The following is a 21,022-nucleotide window of genomic DNA, read 5'->3' as shown; positions in this document are numbered from 1 at the left end:
TTCCTTCCTTCCTCCCTCCCTCCTTCCCCCCTCCTTCCTTCTCTATCCCCCTCCTCTCCCTTCCTCCTTTCCTCCTTCCTCCCTCCCTGCCTCCCTTCCTTCCCTCCTTCCTTCAACAAATTCACTGAGTTAATAAATACTTATTGAGCAAACGGTATGTGGCAGGCAATGTATTTGTTGGCTTCTTTCTTTATTGTGGCTAAATACACATGACATAAAATTTACCATTTTAACCATTTTTAAGTGTGCCATTTGGTGGCATTAAGTGCATTCTTAGTATATAACCATTTCCACACATTTTCATCTCCTGAAACTCTGTAATTGTTAAGCAGTAACTCTCACTTCCCTTACCCCCAGCCCCTGGTAACTTCTACTTCTGTCTCTAAGAATTTCGTCATTCTAGACACCTCATATTAAATGGAATTATACAGTATTTGTCCTTTTTTGTCTGCCTTATTTTACTCAGCAAAACATCTTAAGGTTCATCCATTTTGTACTATGTATCAGAACTTCATTCTTTTTATGGCTGAATAATATTCCACTATATGTATCCACCACACTTTATTCACCCATTCATCTGTTCCTGAATACATGGATTGTCTCCACTCTTTGGATATTGTGAATAATGCAGTGATGAAGATGGGCATACAAGTATCTGTTTGTTTTCCTGTTTTTAATTCTTTTAGGTGTATAGCTAAAAGTGGAATTGATGGGTGATATGGTAATTCTATGTTTAACTTTTTGAGAAACCGCCAACCTGTTTTCCACAGCAGCTGCACCATTTTGCATTCCCACCAGCAATGTCTAAAAGTTCCAATTTCTCCACAACTGTGCCAATACTTGTTATTTTCATTATTTTTACAATGGCCATCCTAATGGGTATGAAGTATCTCATTGTGGTTTTGATTTACATTTCCCTAACAGCTAGTGATGTTAGGCATCTTTTCATGTGCTTATTGGTCATTTGTCTATCTTCTTTGGAGAAATGTATATTCAAGTCTTTCACTCATTTTTTAATTGAGCTGCTTGGTTATTGTTGTTATTGTTAAGTTATAAATGTACTTGTTTAACAGATGCAAATATATGAACCAGAGAAAATAAAGCAAAGCAGGATCTCTCATATTATAAAAGAATCATCCAGCATACCTTTAAATATTACATGCCTCTCATGCTAAGAAATGTATTTGTTTATAGTCCATGTTGGTGGGTGATTGGTGAAGTCAGCAAAGAAGAAAGATTAAGCTATTGAAAGTAAATATATTATTTATGTACATGATATATAATAGACTACTCAACATTAAATAGTCCTTAAAAACAATGGAATCCAGAGGGAACTATGATCAAACACACAAACATACATGTTAGAAAATTTTCCAAAGTGTGTATCTATTGACCGAATTTATTTCATCAGATTACTTTCAAAAAGACTTGAGGCCTTTCTAAAATATATATGATAAAAAAGAAATAGTGCTATTAAAAATAAAGCATGTCACTCTTGTATTGTCATTCTGTAGTTCCTTAAGGGAGTACCCAGGTTTTACTAAGGAAATCACCTGTGTGTCTAACAGAACTCTCAAACTGATCCTGGATTCCCTCTCACCCTGCCTCCAATCTTCCTCCCGTAGCTCTTCCAGTCTTGACAATCCATTTTTCAGTGCTGGGGCCAACAACCTTGGTGTTATCTTTGACTCCTCTTTCCCTCTACTCTCATATCTACTCCATCAGTAAATCCTCACCACTCTACTTTTAAATTATTATATCCAGTTTATTCTTACTCCACTCCTATACCCCCGTCCTCTCTTTCCATTTTTGCTTACCCTCCCACCTCCAACCACTTTACTTTACCTGAGACCCTGCTAAATGTAAGTCAGAGCTTGGATCCCTTCCACAGATCTCCACACCCAGAAGGAAGGTCTGTACATTACTTGTACTGCTCACTCCTTGTCAAACCTCATTTCCCACTACCCCACTTGCTGACTTTGACCACACTGTCTCTCTGCTATTCCTGAAGATTCTAAGCACAATCACTCAAGGACCTTGGCTCCAAATGTTCCCTCTGCTCTCCTTAGATATGCAGATGGCTTGCTTCCTCACTTTCTTAGGTCTCTGCTCTAATACCATTTTATCAGGAAGGCCGTGATATCATTATATATAAAATAACAATCCTAACTCACTCCAACCAACATTCCCCTCCCCCTTTATTTCACTATTTTTCTTGTCATTTTCTCCATCACACACATACATGTGCACACACACACAGAGTCGGTATCCCCCTAATTAGAAAGCTACCTGGTTCTGTGACACAGTGTGTGTTCTGTACACCCAAGCCCCACATGGGACAACCAGACTTCCCCAACTAAACTTCTGCTGAACCTACAAGAAGTGAGGATCTCAAGAAGTGCAAGTGGTTTTTCAGGAATGCTTAACCACAACTCCTGTGGTAATTTGGTTCAGACAATCCATTCCCACTTGGAAAACTAAAGAAAATATAACTGTCACAGCTCTACTTCTAAGTAGATTGTTTTACTATGACCCATCAGCCTAGTGTTTGAAGTATAAGAGCATATTTGATGACCAAGACTACCCCCAATACTGTTAAATGTTGTGCAATAAAAGAACCTCTAACAATTGGGCAATAATCTGTCTTTAGACAGATCTGAATCAAAACACAATGTAGGGCTTGATTCCTTTGATAAAATCAAGCTGCAAGAATAAGAAAACATGAGGGGAACGTTTGATAATACAGAGGTAACCCCTTAACTTGAAGGCAAGAATGCAAGAAAGGACCACAGAAGTTCCCAGGATTGTGACGGTAAAACCACTGAGAACCCAAACTGCATTCTCTTGCCTGCTCTCAATAGCAAAACACAAGATTGTGTAGTTGTTGAGAGCATAGGCTTTTGAAGCCATAATGTCTGGTTTTGAATCCTCACTCTGCCCCTGATAGCTGGCTGACTTACTTACCTCAGTTTCCTCATCTGTGAAATGGGGCTAATAATAGAAATTACCTCATAGCATAATTTTAGGGCAAATCAATTAATATAGTGCCTAGCACTTAGCAGTACTATTTAAAGATTTCCTTTCATCAGTACTATTACTGTATTGCTACTGTTATAAACAGCCACAAAAAAACATTCCATCTCACCAATAGTCAGAAATATAAATTAATGAGAAGCCATCCTTCACATACCATTCTCAAGAATAATAAAAAGAAAGTTCCTCTGCTACACTGGTTGCAGAAAATTCTAGAGTAAAATCTAGCATAAATCATCAAAAAGATTTAAAATATATATAATAACCAAGTAGCAGAAAGTGAAATTAAGAAAACAATCCCATTTACATTTGCACCAAAAAGAATGAAATACCTAGGAATACATTTAAACAAGGAGGTGAAAGACCTGTACTCTGAAAACTTTAATACATAGATGATAGAAACTGAAGATGACAAGAACAACCAGGGAGATATTCCATGCTCATCGATTGGAAGAATGGATATTGTTAAAATGTCCATACTACCCAAAGCAATCTACAGATTCAACGCAATCCCTATCAAAATGCCAACAGCATTTTTCACAGACCTAGAATAAACAATCCTAAAATTTGTACAGAACTGTAAAAGACCCTAAATAGCCAAAGCAATCTTGAGAAAGAACAAAGCTGGGGGTATTATAATACCAGATTCCAAGATATACTACAAAGCTACAGTAATCAAAACAGTATACTACTGGGACAAAGAGAGACACATAGATCAACAGAATGGGATAGAGAAGCCAGAAATAAGCCCATGCTTATACGGTCAGTTAATTTATGACAAAGGAAGCAAGAACAAACAATAGGGAAAAGAGAGGCTCTCAATAAATGGTGCTAGGGAAACTGGACAGGTATATGCAAAAGAATGAAACTGGACCACTTTCCTATACCGTACTCAAAAATAAAATCAAAATGGATTAAAGAGGTAAGTGTGAGACTTGAGACCATAAAACTACAAAAAGATAACACAGGCAGTAATCTCTTGGACACTGGGCTCACCAACATATTTATGGATATACGGATATGTCTCATCAGGCAAGTAAAATGAAAGAAAAAATAAACTACTGGGACCCCTCCAAACTAAAATCTCCTGCCCAATAAAGGAAACCATTAACAAAACAAAAAGGCGACCTACTGAATAGAAGATATTTGCAAATGATATGTCCAATAAAAGGTCAATATCCAAAATACATAAAGAAATTATACACCTCAATGCCAATAAAGCAAATTATCTGATTTAAAAATGGGCAGAGAACCTTAATTGACATTCTTCTAAAGAAGACATACAGATGGCAAACAGACACACAAGAAGATGCTCAGCATCACTTATCATCAGGAAAATGCAAATCAACACCACAATGAGATATTACTTCACACCAGTCAGAAAGGCTAGCATCAAAAAGATAAGAAATAAGTGTTGATGAGAGTACCCTTGTACACTGTTGGTAAGAATGTAAATTAGTGCAACCTTGGTGGATAATAGTATGAAAGTTTCTCAAGAAATTAAAAATAGAAATACCATATGATCTGGTAATTCCACTCTTGGGTATTTACCCTAGGAAAATGAATACACTAATTTGAAAAGATGTACACACCCCAATGTTCACTGCAGCATTTTTTACAATGGGCAAGATATGGAAGCAACCCAAGTATCCAGCAATAGATGAATGGAGAAAGAAGATGTGAAGATGTGTTGTGTACATACACACATACACACACACATATATATATATGGTGGAATATTACTGTCATAAAGAAGAATGAAATCTTATCATTTGCAATGACATGAATGGACCTAGGAGGTATTATGCTAAATGAAATAAGTCAGACACAAAGACAAATACCATATGATTTATTTACATGTGGAATCTAAAAAACAAAACAAATGAACAAACAAAAGAGCAGAAACGGACTCATAAATACAGAGAACAAAGTGGTGGTTGCAATAGATGAGGGGAGTGGAGGGATGGGCAAAACAGGTGAAGAGGATTAAGAATTATAAACTTCCAGTTATAAAATAAATAAATTACAGGGATGAAAAGTAGAGCATATGGAATATAGTCAATAATACTCTACTAACATTGTATGGTGACAGACAGTGACTTAAAATGGTGAGCACTGAGTAATGTAGAGAATTGTTGAATCACTATGTTGTATACCTGAAACTAATATAACATTATATGTCAACTATACTTCAATAATAACAATTAAAAATAAATAAATAAAAATATATAGAAAAAGAACCTGACAATATACCTTAGAAATTTAATCTGAGGCAACAGGGATTGCACAACAATTTAAATACACTGATGTTTATCACAGTTCTTTATTATAGGAACAAAAATGGAGACAAATTAAGCATCAAATACTAGGGGATAAATTGTCAAAAACTATGAAGTGTCTGAGATTTTAACCTACTTGCAACATATGAGTTAGCTTCTCACGGTTTCATGGCTGCTGACAGAAGACACTAGACTCCTGGGTCAGAAACAAAGGACTTTATTACTCATTGCACACCTAGAATCATGAGTATCATGTTTCCATCAGCTCTCCATGCCCCCAACCTACCTCCAAGTCTAAGGGGCAAGATGGAGCAGCCTGGATGAATGCTGCACAGAGAGTAGATCTGTGTCACACATGAGGAAACTCGGAGCTTAGAGTTTAAGAAAAGTCAATCCCATAAGAAGTATGCCAGCAACCCTAACCAACCTCTGCCTCCAAGGAAAAAATAATGTTTATTATCTTGGACTGCAAACAAATTTTCCTTTTGCCCCTGAGGGAGAAACTATTTCTATCTTCCAAGGCCATTTGCAATAAAATCATCCTTGAGAAGGTAGTTCAGAGCAAAAGCGCAGAAACATTGAAGAGCCACGGAGAATCGCCTCCCAACATGAAATAATTTACGATGTATCCAACGTGAGATGCTGTAGTTATGACCGCTTTTCATAAGAATGTTTAATAAAATGAGAAAAAATATTTATAGTGTATTATGACATATAAAAACCAGGTCTCATCCCCCCAAATTATATACACACACAAAGAAAGAAAATGAACTTAACTTTTTATATTATTTTCTATTTATATGTAAAGAAAGGGCTGATAATCTATACCAAGTTAACAGCAGCTTTTCCTGGGTTTTGAGATATGCATGATTTTTATTTTCTTTCTGCTCTTTTGAACTAAATTTTCTGTGATATACTTTTATAAGCAGAAAAAAAGGCTTTTCAAAAAATATACATAAATATGACTGACACCTAAAGTACAAGTGATAAAAGAAAAAAATGCATAAGTTAGACTTCATCAAAATTAAAAACCTTTATGCTTCAAAGGATGCCATCAAGACTACAAAAAGAAAACTGACAGAATGGGAGGAGACATTTGCAAGTCATATATCTAGTTAGGGACCTGTATCCAGAATATACAAAGAACTTTTTTGCAACTAAATAAGTAAATAAATAAAAAGACAAATAATGTAACTTAAAAATGATTAAAGGATTTAAACAGATGGTTCTCCAAAGAAGATAAAACCAATGGTCACTAAGCACATGAAAAGACAGGCAACATTAGGGAAATGCAAACCAAAACCATGATAAATACCACTTTACACCCACTAAGATGAATAAAAGAAAAAAGACAGTAATAAGTGCTGACAAGGATATGGAAAGACTGGAATCCTCATACATTGTTGGTGGAACTTTGAAACGGTACAGCGACTTCATTACAGTTCCTCAAAATGTTAAACCTAGGGTTGCCATATGATTCAGCAATTCCACTCTTAGAGAAGTGAGATTCCACCCAGGAGAAAGAAAAACATATGCCCACACAAAAACTTGTATACAAAAGTTCACAGGAGCTTTATTCATAATAGCCCAACAATGGAAACAAGACAAATACCCATCAATTGATAAGTAGATAAACAAAATCTGGTATATCCATAGAATGGATAGAAAGTAATGAAGTACTGATACATGCTACAACAGGGATGAATCTTGAAAACATTATGCTAAGTGAAAAAAGCAAGCCACATGTTGTAGGACTCAATTTATATGAAATGTCCAGAAAAAGCTAATACACAGAGACAGAAAGTGCATTAATGGTTGATGGTTAAGCAGGAGGGAGAAATGGGAGTGATCGTTACTAAGTATGGGTTTCTTTTTGGAGTGATGACATGTTCTGGAATTAGATAATTGTGTTGGTGAATATACAAAAAAGGACAGAATTATATACTTTAAAAGAATTAATTTTATAGTATGTGAATTCTGAATAAAGTTATTAAATATATATGTAAATATATATATACACACACACCATCCACATAATAAAATCACCAATTATTAAAATGAAAACAGATATAAGTAGGTAATATAGAGAAGTAACAAAATGTCAAAAAACATGTGTGAAAAGGTTTCAACATCACTAGTAAAAAAAAAAAAAACACAATGAAAGAATGAAGTACCATCCTCCTTCTTTAAATTAGCAAATATTTTTATTTTTATTTTTTTAGGTTTTCTTTGCCTTTATTTTTTGTATTAACAACATATATATTTGGTTTCAGATGTACAGGTCTGTGATTCATAATACCCAGTAGCAAATATTTTTTTTAAATAATAAGCAATGGCACAGTGAGAAGGACACTATACCTAAAATCAATTTCTAAAAATTGATGTTTTTGTAAAGTCATTTGGCAATATATATCAATCATTCATCTTCTGTGACACAGTAATTCCATCTAGGGTTCTATCCTAAGGGAGTAATCACATATGCAGATAATAATTAATAAACAAGATTTTCATCATAACATTATTGTAATAGCCTTATGGGGAAATGGTTAATGTGATAATGACATTTCTGTATTATAAAACATCACATAGTCTTCTAAAAGCATGTTTTCAAAGACCACAATACAGTAAGTTAAAGAAAGCATACTACAAAATTGAGCTGGGTGATCCTTAATTTCTAAACAAACAAATAAAAAGGTTGAGTATTCATGCGATGAAAAAAATGGCAGAAGGAAATATATTCAAATATTAACAGTGGTTAATTTCTATATCAACTCTAATATAAAATCAAAAATAATACTTTTATAACCTGAAAATTATTATTTGTTAAATGAAATTGAAAGAAGAGATAACACTTAGTGCTAATGATATACTGGTAGTGAATGACACAGAAAAAGAATCTTCTCAGGAGTCTATTGAGCTCTCTCAATCACAGAGAACACTTGCAAATCAGATCACTATTTTCAAATGGGGGACATGAAATTTTGTAATTTAAGTTGGTAAGTTTGACATTAATTCAAGGCAAGATTCTAAAATTGCTTCTTTAATGGAATTTTATATGAACCTAGAAAAGGAAACCATCAGTCCGCAGGAACATTGTGGATTCACTCAGTCATCATCACAGACAACTTCATTTTTTTCTTCAATAAGCTATCTGGAGAGGTGATAAAGGACAAGTTTCTCAAATGGTAGACGGCACCAAACTGAAAGAACAAGTTAATCTGCTACCAGGATTGAGATCCTGGGAGATGGGGGCAAAGTAGCTTTGGTTACTAGGAAGTCACATCCACCTAACCTAGTTTCTTTCTTGGATGAGATCATGGATGAGGTAACAGGAGGTGAGCTTGTTAAAGTGCCAATGGTACAAACCAAGAGGGGCAGAAGTGTACCAGATCAAAAGACAGAATAAGCGATTAAGCAATAAACCAAATCCAATGAGACTACATTCAACAAAGATAAGGGTAAGACACTAGCACTCAAGGAAAAGGCAGGGCAGGCTTGACTGACTGCACAGCACAATGTGGGGAGCTAACTTAAGGGTTCTCTTCCACACTCAGTTCACCAAAAGGCCACTGAGATGTGGCTCTGTGGAACACACGATTTAAAAATCATTATTAAATTTTACTCTTTCTCAATTCAACAAAACCTGCAGTAATCATATTTTTGTAACTCACTGAGTAAAACATCCAGGATGGTAAAGGGACTTAAACGAAGCCACTGGTTGGTTACCAGAACAGGTGGCACTAAGCTAACTACTCAGGTAGGAGGGAAGCATTAGGGGGATGGCAACATCAAATGAAATACTTGAAGGGCCCTTTCCTGGAAGGAGGGTTGATGTACTGGGCAATCTCCCAATGAACAGAGCTAGACCTAACTGCCAAAAACTAAAGTGAAACAGATTTTTACTAAATATAAAGAAAACTTCTTAATGTTTAGAGCTGTCCATGGTCATTATGGACTGCCAAGGGACACAGTGAGTTCTGTGCATGAGAAGTATGAAACTCGGAGTAGCTGGGGACTTGGCTTCGAGGAAACTCAAACATGAATCTAGAACAGAGAAGAACTACAAAACCCACCAGAAAACAGCTAAAAAAATAGCAATAAATACATACCTATCAATACTTATTTAAAATGTAAATGGACCAAATGCTCCAATCAAAAGACACGGTCTGACTAAATGGATAAAAAAACAAGACCCATATATACGCTGCCTCCAAGAGACTCACTTCAGACCTAAAGACACACACAGACTGAAAGTGAAGGGATGGAAAAAGCTATTCTATGCAAATGGAATGAAAAGAAACCTGGGGTAGCAATACTTATATCAGACAAAGCAGACTTTAAAAACAAAGACTGTAACAAGAGACAAAGAAGGTCATTACAAAATGATAAAGGGATCACTACAACAAGAAGATACAACAACTGTAAGTATCTATGCACCCAACATAAGAGCACCTAAGTATGTAAAGCAAATACTAACACACACAAAGGTAGAAACTGACAGCAATACAATATTGAAGATTTTCACACCCCCTATACATCAATGGATAGATCATCCAAAGAGAAAATCAATAAGGAAAGAGAGTCCTTAAATGATACATTAGACAAAATAGATTAATAGATAAATAAAAAACATGCCATTCAAACACAGAAGATTCCTTTCAAGTGTATACGTAACATTCTCCAGAATAGATCACCTGTTAGGCCACAAAACAAGTCTCAATAAATTTAAGAAGACTGAAATCAAGCATTTTTTCCAACCACGATGATATGAAATTAGAAATCAATTATAATAAAAAAACTAGGAGAAAAAACCACAAGTACATAGAGGTCAAACAACATGCTACTAAACAACGAATGGGTCAACAGAGATCAAAGAGGAAATCCAAAAATACCTTGAGACAAATAAGAATGGAAAAACAATGGTCCAAATTCTATGGGACATAGCAAAAGCATTTCTAAGAGGGAAGTTTATATTAATACCTCAAAAAATAAGGAAAATCTCAAATAAGCAATCTAACTTCCACCCAATGGACTATAAAAAGAAGAATACACAAAGCCCAAAGTTAGTAGAAGGAAGTAATAAAAATAAGAAGGGAAATAAATGAAATATAAACTTTAAAAACAATATAAAAGATCAATAAAACTAAGAGCTGGTCTGGTCCAAAGATAACAAAATTGAAAACCCTTTAGCCAGACTCAATAAGAAAAATACAAAGAGGGCCCAAATAAAATCGGAAATGAAAGAGGAGAAGGTACAACTGACACCACAGAGATACAAAGGATTATAAGAAACTACTATGAACAATTATATGCCAACAAACTGGACTTAGAAAAAAGTGAATAAACCTAGAAGAAATGGAAAAATCCTAGAAACATATAATCTTCCAAACTGAACAAGGAAGAAATAGAAATTCTGAACAGACCAAGTATTAGGATAAAATTGAATAGGTAATCAAGACACTCCCAATAAACAAAAGTCCAGATGGGTTTACAGGTCAATTCTACCATATGTTAAAGGAGAGTTAATATCTGTCCTCTCAAACTATTCCCCAAAAAATAGAAGAGGAAGAAAACTTTCAAACTCATTCTATGAGGCCAGCACTACCCTGATATCAAAACTAAAAACACTACAAAAAAAAATAAAATAAAATAAAATTACAGGCCAATATCCCTGATGAACACGAACACAAAAATCCTCAACAAAATATTGCCAAACTAAATTCAACAATATAGTAAAAGGATCATATAGCACAATCAAGTAGGATTTTGAAAGGATGGTTCAATATGTGCAAATCAATCAATGTGTACACTACATTAACAAAATGATAAAAACTCTCAACAAAGTGAGTATAGAGGGAACATACCCCAGTATAATAAACACCATATATGACAAACCCACTATCATACTCTACGATGAAAAGCTGAAAGCTTTTCTTCTAAGATCAGGAACAAGACAAAGATGCTCACTCTCACAACTTTTATTCAACATAGTACTGAAAATCCTAGCCCCAGTAATCAGACAAGCAAAAGAAATGAGGCATCCAAGTTGGTAAGGAAGAAGTAAAACTGTCACTATTTGCCAACAAAATGGTATAGAAAACTCTAAAAACTCCACAAAAAAACTATTAGAATAAACAAATTCAGTAAAGTTGCAGGAGACAAAATACATACCCAGAAATCTGTTGCTAATAAATCTATACACTAATAACAAAGTATCAGAAACATAAATTAAGAAAACAATCCCATTTACAATTCCATCAAAAAGAATGAAATACCTAGAAATAAATGTAACTAAGGAGGTTAAAGACTTGTATTATGAAAACTAGAAGACATGGATGAAAAAATTGAAGACAGCACAAATAAATGAAAAGATATACTGTGCTCATGGATTGGAAGAATCAATATTGTTAAAATGTCCATACTACCTAAAGCAATCTATGGATTCAATGCAATCCCTATCAAAATACCAATGGCATATTTCACAGAACTAGAATAAATAAATCTAAAATTTGTATGAAACCACAAAAGACCCCAAATAGCCAAAGCAATCTTGAGAAAGAACAAAATTGGAAGTATCAAGCTCCCGGATATCAAACTATACTATATACCTATAGTAATCAAAACATTATGGTACTGGCACTAAAACAGACACATAAATCAATGGAACAGAACAGAGCCCAGAAATAAACCCACATTTATATGGTCAATTAATCTAAAACAAAGGAGGCAGGAATACACAATGGGGGAAAGACAGTCTCTTCAATAAATGGTGCTGAGGAAACTGGACACCTACATGCAAAAGAATGAAACTGGACCACTTTCTTACATCATATACTAAACTCAATATAGATTAAAGACCTATATATTAGACATGAAAACATAAAGCTCATAAAACATAACATAGGCAGTAATCTCAGTGACACCAGCCTTAGCAATATTTTTTTGGATCTATCTTCACAGACAAGGGCAACAAAAGCAAAAATAAACAAATAGGACATCACACTAAAAAGCTTTTTTCACAACAAAGGAAACCATCAACAAAACAAAAAGACAACCTACTAAATTAAAGAAGATATTTGCTAACAATACATCTGATAAGGGACTAATATACAAAATATATAAAGAACTCATGCAACCTGACTCTAAAAAACCCCACAACAATCTGTTTAAAAAATGGGCAGAGGACCTGAACAGACATGTGCCAAAAAGACATACAGATGGCCAACAGACACATGAAAAGATGCTCTACATCACTAATCATCAGGGAAAGGAAAATCACCACCACAATGAGATATCACCTCACACCTGTCAGAATAGACAGTATCAAAAAGAAAAGAAATAACAAATGTTGGCAAGGATGCAGAGAAAAGGAAACCGTCATGCACTGTTGGGGGGATGAAAATTGGTGCAGCCACTATGGAAAATAGTATGGAGGATCTCAAAAAATTAAAAATAGAATTACCATATGATCCAGCAATTCCACTACTGGGTATTTACCAAAAGGAAACAAAAATGCTAATTCAAAAAGATAGGAGCATTTTGCAGCATTATTTACAATGACCAAGATACGGAAGCAACCCGAGAGTTCATAGATGAATGGATAAAGAATATTTGGCATATTTATGAAATGGAAAATCACTCCATCATAAAAAAGAATGAAGTCTTGCCATTTGCAACTACATGGATGGACCTAGAGGTATGATATTATGCTAAGTGAAGTAAGTCAGACAGAGAAAGACAAACACCATATGATTTCACTTATATGTGGAATCTAAAAAACCAAACAAAGTAGAAACATACTCAAACATACTCCTAAGTACAGAGGACAAATGAGTGGTTGCCAGATGGGAGGAGTGGTGGATGGGCAAAGTAGGTGAAGGAGATTAAGAAGTACAAACTTCCAGTTACAAAATAAATAAGTCACAGGATGTAAAGTACAGCACAGGGAACAGTCAATAATATTGTAATAACCGTGTAGGGTGACAGATGGTGACTAGACTTATGGTGATCATTTCATAATTATGTAAATGTCGAATCACTATGTTGTACACCTGAAACTGATAATCCTGTATGTCAACTATACTTCAATGAAAAAAAACCAAAACATTATTCTAGTCCATTCTCTTCTCAGATGCCTGAAATACCTCCATATCTTCACTGCCAAGAGTCAACTGTTTAGATGCCTCTATTCTTTTAAAAGATAAACTAATGTCTTTTATACAAACAGATATAATTGTGGGAAACAACCCTCTATATCAGCAAGACTTTCTCCTCTGCCATCTCTATCCTTTGTTTCTGCTGAGACTATGAAGAATTTGCCTAAACACTGGGCCATATGAGAATCTTTCAAATACTGAAAGATATCCTGTAATAACCTCATAAGATTGTTCCAACTCTAAGGCTTTCTAGTCTGGGCAATATATATTAAGAAAACTGTACCAGGGATTTTCACAGGGGCTCAAAATCCAAATCCCTAATAGTAGAGACAGGTTACACAAACTATAGTTACATGAATAATATGCACTCATTAAAACAATAAATAGGGGTGCCTGGGTAGCTCGGTTGGTTAAGCGACTGCCTTCGGCTCAGGTCATGATCCTGGAGTCCCGGGATCAGTCCTGCACCCGGATCCCGGCTCGGCAGGGAGTCGGCTTCTCCCTCTGACACTCTCCCCTCTCATGCTTTCTCTATTTCTCTCTCTCAAATAAATAAACAAAATCTTTTAAAAAAAATAAAACAATAAATACGTGAGTGAATTCTGAATATAAAATATATATACAAAATAACAGTGGGCAAAAAGTTCAGTATGAGAGAAAAAGCACACTATGACTGTGTAAAAAGGGCCATTGTCACAAATTAGAATTGATTTTGGAATGATAGAAATAGAACTTCATGCTCACTGGGTTGGTTTTCTAAGAAACTGTTTAAATGTTCAACAAATTCCATATCCCCTTTTGATGTAAATCTATTTATTCATACCATCTAAACAATTGTTTCCAAAGTATCTAGGTTCTGTACACCATACAATTCATTCTATATTGTTGGAATCACATGAAGAGGAAAGTTTTAGTAATATCAAACGTAAGATGTGATCATAATTTCCCCAAAAAGTAGCATTGAATTATTATATGACCCAGTAATTCCACTTCTAGGGATACACCTAAGAGAATTAAAAACTTATTTTCAGGGTGTGGGGGATTGGGCAAAATGAGTGAAGGGGAGAGGGAGATACAGGGCTCCAGTTATGGAATGAGTAAATCTTGGCAATAAAAGAGCATAAGGAATACAGTCAGTGATGTGTCATAGCCATGTAATAGGCCAGGTGGTAGCTACACCTGTGGTGAGCACAGCATAATGTATAAATCTGTCAAATCACTAAATTGTACACCTGAAACTAAGGTAACATTGTGAGTCAACTATACTCAAAAAAAAAAAAAACAAAAAAAAATTTTCACACACACACAAACAAGTATAGGAGTGTTCATAGCAGCACCTATTCATAATAATCAAAAAGTGGGAGCGACCCAAATGCCCATCAATTGATGAATGAATAAACAGCATGTGGTATATCCACATAGTGCAATATTACCCTGCATAAAAGGGAATATTACCCTGCATAAAAGGGAATGAAGTATCATTACATGCTACGACTTGGATGAACCTAGGAAAAAATTATGCTAAATGAAAGAAGTCACAAGAGGCCATATCTTAGATTATGATATGAAATGTCCAGAGTCGGCAAATCTAATAGAGACCGAAAGTAGAATCAGCACTGGGTTTCTTTTGGGGGGTGATGAAATGCTCTGAATTCGAGACTGGTGATGGTTGCACAACATTGTAAATGCACTAAAAAACACTGAATCGTATAAAATGACTGAAATGGTAAATTTAATGTTATTTGGATTCTATCTCATTAAAACTACATATAATCACAAACTACACATCATTATATATATGTGACATAATATACTGACATGGACAAGAACTCGACACTAGATCTATTAGAGGATTTACAATACTGTTCCTAGTCACGGGTACAACACACAAGGCCTGGATCACTAAAGCAAATAGTAAAAACTGAAGAACTGAAGCCAAGAATTACTCCTATTATCCAATTATTAATTTATTTACTGATGCTTAATCGGTGCCAGGAACTGTGTTGGGGGTGAACAAGACATGATCCTCACCTTCATAGGGCTCCTAGTCTAGCAGGGGAGCCAAACCTTAAACACTCAAATCTAAAACTTGTAACAAGGAGCATAAGGTGAAATATTGCATTTGGTGATACAATATAACAGGCAAACCTGACTCAGAGGAGGAATTGGGCAATAACCACTCTGAGGAAATTCTATCTAGTCTGTAGCTAGAGAGATGAGTTCTAGCCAGGTGAAGAGTGAGAATAAGAGCATCCCCTAGATGGAACAGCAGTGCAGACGTCCTGAGGCAGAAAAGAACTCACATTTGAGAAACCCACAAAGGCTAGTTGTGACCAGAGGGTAGTGAATAAGAAAACGATTGTCACAGAATGAGGCTGGGGAAGTGAGGAGGGGGTCAGTCTACACAGGGCCTTATGGGTCACTCTGAGCATCCTCATTTTATACACTGGGTACAAAGGGAAGCCACCCAGGGTGGCTCAGTCGGTTAAGCATCTGACTCCTGATTTCGGCTCAAGTCATAATCTCAGGGCTGTGAGATAGAGCCCTCTGTCAGGCTCCGCACTCAGCACGGAGTCTGCCTGAAATGCCCTCCTCCTCTCCCTCTGTTCCCCACCCCACACTCACATTCTCTAAAATAAATAAACAAATCTTTAAAAAGAGACAAAAACGAAGGGAAGCCACCCAAGAATTTCAGCGAGCAAGTAACATGACCAACTTGTGCCATCAAAAGCATCCCCAGGCTCCCTCTGTGCAGAAGGGGTTAGAGAAGAGCAGAGGACAGTTACCAGTGAGTAGGCTATTCCAGTTAATGGCTCAGACCAGGAGGAAGAGGTGGAAAGAGAAGACATTTTCAAGGTCAGTTTTGCAGTTTGGGAGGTCTTCACATATTTTATTTTACAACTAAAATTTACTGATGTGGGGGAAAAAAAACAGTTTCCCAGAAAGATCAAAGCATAAAAAGTAGAGATTATTTAGCCAGGATCTTAGACACACTAGCTTCAGTCCAGTACAAAACCAAATCCTACAAAACACTTCAAGCTATGTCCAGGAGTCCTGCAGCCTTTTCATATAACTGAACCCAAATTATCCCTAAGCTTCTTGCAGGGTATTTTCTTACTAGCAAGCTTTCAGACTGGTTAAAAAAAAAAAAAAATCCAGACAGTGAAGTAAAAACCCAGAAGTTCACTGTGATGAGTGCAGGTAATGCTTGGTGTCCTCACTTTGACCCAACTGCAAACTAGCTTGTCCTTAGAACATTTTTTTTTTCTATAAAGGAACCATTCTGGGAGAGAAACACCCTGCTTAACATATGCTCTGTTAAAGGCTTCAGTTAAACATGCACACACACTCACAGAAAGAAATATGTGCAAAGTATTCCAGATTATTCATGTGCATCTGTCTCCTTAAACTGCACTCCAGAGACTGAAGAAGAACACAGAGGCTGTGATGGATATCATGCAGCTTATAAAGAGTAAATGAATGACTTTCATTGTAGTAGCAAAGCAACTGTACATTATACACACATACATGCATGCACTTCTTTTCCTCTTAAAAGCTTGCTATCTACATGGTAAATATCACTTCAAACACACAGATCAGAAAACCGAAATTTGCGAATATCCTTATATCCTTCCTTATAGCCCAAGACATGAATCCTGAAATTGAAGGCAAACTAGCTATCCAGCTCCCCCAGAGCATACTGGAAGCAAATAATAAAGATGAATATAACCATTACTAATGACATACTTTGCAACACATACTCTGTAAGTAGCCATGTTCTATTTTTCATTTATACTGTGAAAATTAGTTTTGCATTTAAAAATGCAAAATGAAGAGAGATGTTGTTTAGCCTCAAGCAATCATTGCATCATTTCCGTCTTTATCACTCCTAAGGTTTCAGCCTCTTTGAGGTTGCCATCTTACATCATATGGACACAATTGCATGACAGCTATTTCAAGTGCTCCTGGTCCTCCTTGACTCCTTACATGTTAAGACTCCGCTCTTCTTTAAGAAGACTTCACTCACCCTTAATAGTTGAGCTCATTCTCATCCATTCTCTTGTATATATCTCTGTCCAGACTTACAACTGTCTCCCCTTCCAGACAAGGAGTTCCCTATGTTTCATGCTCCCAGGACCTAACAGAGCCTCACACATGAAAGGTTCTCAAAGGCTTGAGATGAAATGGATGAGTAAATGAATCTGCTCCACCCAATCTCTAGATTTAATTTTTTCTACCTGTGTTATCCTAAATGTTAATGACCCTCGATTCAATGACATTTCAGATGATTCTCCATTTTCCCCCATTTTTTTCCATTTCCTGATAGAAGAGGATTTCTGATTTGAGGTACTACACTGCGTAGAGAGTGTTCATGAAAACCAATTATAAGTAGAATATTGTTTGCTGTTCAGGTTTACACACGTGGCTTTGTACAGAGTTTGAACACAGATTAGAAAAGGCCTTTAATCCCCAAATTCATATTCTATGGTGCCATGTCACTCTATCACTCTTGCTATTGACATTCACAACAGATATTTTTATAAAGGGCCCCCTTCATCATGACAAAGAAAAAATGCCCTTGGCAAGGACGAAGGGAGTCCATGAGTTAAATTTGTCATTCCGGAATAAATTATTTAGCACGACTTAAATCCTGAAAGCTCTGAGCCACCTACCTTGTGGTTTATGGTGCTCTCTTCTATGTTTACAATTTCCCAATAGTAAAGGAACAATTTAATTCTATAGTGCAAAATCAATACAATTTAAATTTACTATTGGAATTGACACTATCTAGCAAACTAAAAGATTTATTCTTCCACTGACCTGAGATCATTGTAAAGCGGCTTCTACAATGAGGTACTTAGGAACCATTCTAGAATTTAGGAATGAATTCTTCTTACTGGATGCCCACCCCCTCCTCCCTTGCATGAAATGAGTGGGATCCCTGGGGCCGCCTAAATTCTGACCACACAGACCCAGCTTTGACTTAACTCTATCAAGGGCCTAGATTTTGAACGTGAGATCATCCTGGAAACACAAGGAGCTGTGGTGGTAGTAACGAGAGATAGCCAACTGGCTTGAAATATATTCTCATCACTAGTTTAGGGTTTTTATCAGACAGGAATTTGATCATCGTTTTCAGTCTAAATTACATTACTAGTGCAACTATGAGTGGGGAAGTTTGGTGCAGCCGTCAACGATTCCAGTGTAATTTATCTGGAATGACCAGGGACCAGGCGCTTTTGTTAAGTGGCAAAAGCTGCTGCTGTTTTCAAACACACCAGTGGATGAATCTGTAAGCTGCGCCCTTCTCCTCAATGAACGAAAATTGGCGGAAAAAGCAAGAAGATGGAAGGACTGATAATAACATTCACCCCACAGCGAACACTGATCATCTGCTCCGTGTAAGTGCACTGCAGCTGACAGCCTGAGGATGGGGTAGCTGAAGGGTGAGCCCTGTGGGTCTGAAACCCTTAGATTCAACAAGCTTCCGAAGTGCCTTTAATCCACCTGCACGTAACTCCTTCCCTTGCACCTGTCATCAGGAAGGCTTGTTTCTCTTTCAACTGCTCAGAGCAGGCAACAGAAAATTGAAGGGGGGGGGGGGCAGCAGCACCCGCAACCTAGTGCCAGACTACAAGGGAGCGTTTATCAGCTCATCAGCAGCCCTATTACTCCACGGACAACTGGGGTTCCCTCCCGTCCACCCCTGTCCAATGCGCACTCTCAAGGACAAGAGGTTAGATCCAGCAACAGCCACAGTTAGGCCTGTGAGACAGCGAGAGAAAGACCAGCCTCACAGCGAACCCGGAGATGCTCGAGCGCTGCCTCCTCCACCCTCGCTCGCCGTGCCGGCTCGGCCAGCGCCCCGCAGGGAAGCCGGGCCTCCCGCCCGCTCAGCATCCCTCCTCCAGCTCCGCCCGCGCCCGTGCCACCAACCTTGGGCGTGCGGATGTGCTCCATGGCGGGCCCACTTCTGCAAGGTCCTGGGCGGGCGCGGCCTCACGCACCTGCGCGCGTCTGCAGCGCGGCGGGAGGGGCGCGGGGAGGGGGCTTCGCGCCCAGGAGCGGGCGGGCCACGGGACTTGGCTCCGCCTCCAGGTGCGGCGGCGCCCGCGCGAGGCGGGCGTGCGGGCCCGGGGCGCCGGCGCGGCCCTAGAGCGCGCGCGGTTCTGCGCTCCTGCCACCTGCCCTGCGTGCGGCCGCCCAGCCCACTGCTGACTGGGGTCGCCAAGAGCCGCTGGCTGCTCTTTAAGAGGGGCAGCCAGCGTAATACTGTGAAGCTACTGTTTCCCAAGACACAATGGGGGCCTTGTGTTGGGTGTGGCCTCTTGGAGGATTGCTGGGGAGTACGCGCAGCTCCGCACCGAGCACTGATGGGCTTCCTTCCCGAGCATCCCAGGATAGGTAGGACTTCAGGGTGGGGCAGGAAGAAGGCTGCCACTTGCACTCCCGATCTGGGACGGCCTAGTGGGCTACGTCTGTATGTTTGAGCACGTGAGCAGCTGGTATAGCATTTGGGATAAGGGTGGCAATAAGAGCAACAGTGTTAGATCCTTAGGAGGTGTTCTGTTAAGTCAGGAATCTCACGTCGACCTGCCACTTAGCTGTTGCAAGAGATGCCTTCCCTTGGCACCGTGTTGGGTGTTCATTTGCCATCTTCACTTAGGTCTAACTGAACTAGAAGGTAAAGATACAAAACATCCATTATAAGATAACAATTTTTTATTTATGATATTAAGAGTAGTTACTGCTATTGTTAGTATGAAGCTATTGGGAAAAAGCCAGAGAAGAAATGCCACCACTACCCCCAACCTTTTTTTCTTGCAACCTTAAGTGCTCAACCTTCCACTATAACTAAATTTTTTTTTCTAGCTCTTATTCATCTCTCTAATTGGATTGTAAATTATTTAACTGTAGAGATTCTGTCTTCCAGCTCTTGTTCAATGCATGGTAAGCACATTGTAGCTTTCCAAATAAATGCTTAATCAATACAGTGTTACTGTTATTTAAAAATTTCGAGAGCTTTTTCACATATCTTGTAGCATTTTACAATGCTACCCTGGGAGACAATTAAAACAAGAACATAAACTGATGTTTGCATTTGACAAAATTGACCCCAGGGTATAATTTCTACCTTACTAAAGAACACCAGGAATAGAGTCAGGAGCACTCTTATACCAACTCACTGGCCTCAGTCTCCTCATTTGTAAAATGGAAGTCATCTGCCTAAATGATCTTAAAGGGAGCTTCCATCTCCAAGTTCCATAAGTACTAAGAATCCTATATTTACTTTGGGGTTTGCATTCTGAATGGGATAATAATCCTGGAATTATGTGACTTCAGGGCTCTTCTATCCCTCTACTGGTGGGCAAATCAAGAGTTTACTTGGTGAGTAATTTTTGCATACAGCTGACCTTCATATTAGCATAGTTTTTTTTTTAAGCACCCACAACACTAACTGGTACATAAAAAGACATAAATCTGCAAGATATGTTAAGAAAAAAAGAAGAAGAAGAAGAAGGTAGCGGGAGGGGAGGAATGAAGCGGGGGAAT

General features: G+C 37.6%; 2 protein-coding genes across 2 annotated transcripts in view; one reads left to right on the top strand and one right to left on the bottom strand.

The window, feature by feature from the left end:
- Nucleotides 1–19,528, bottom strand: part of MTMR7 (myotubularin related protein 7) — a 105,186-nt gene extending 85,658 nt beyond the window's left edge. Inside the window, exon 1 of the mRNA XM_006744844.3 lies at nt 19,406–19,528. Coding sequence (XP_006744907.1) covers nt 19,406–19,429 — 24 coding nt within the window. The 5' untranslated portion in view covers nt 19,430–19,528. The remainder of the gene's footprint in view (nt 1–19,405) is intronic.
- The window catches only part of SLC7A2 (solute carrier family 7 member 2), a 363,691-nt gene that overhangs the window by 213,786 nt on the left and 128,883 nt on the right, over nt 1–21,022 (top strand). The gene's annotated exons all lie outside the window — the stretch shown is intronic.

The sequence above is a fragment of the Leptonychotes weddellii genome, chromosome 2 (assembly GCF_054177405.1).
Source record: "Leptonychotes weddellii isolate Sample4059 chromosome 2, ASM5417740v2, whole genome shotgun sequence".
Lineage (NCBI taxonomy): Eukaryota > Metazoa > Chordata > Mammalia > Carnivora > Phocidae > Leptonychotes > Leptonychotes weddellii.
Note: the sequence above shows the minus strand (reverse complement) of the source record. Positions and strands in the feature narration are given on the sequence as shown.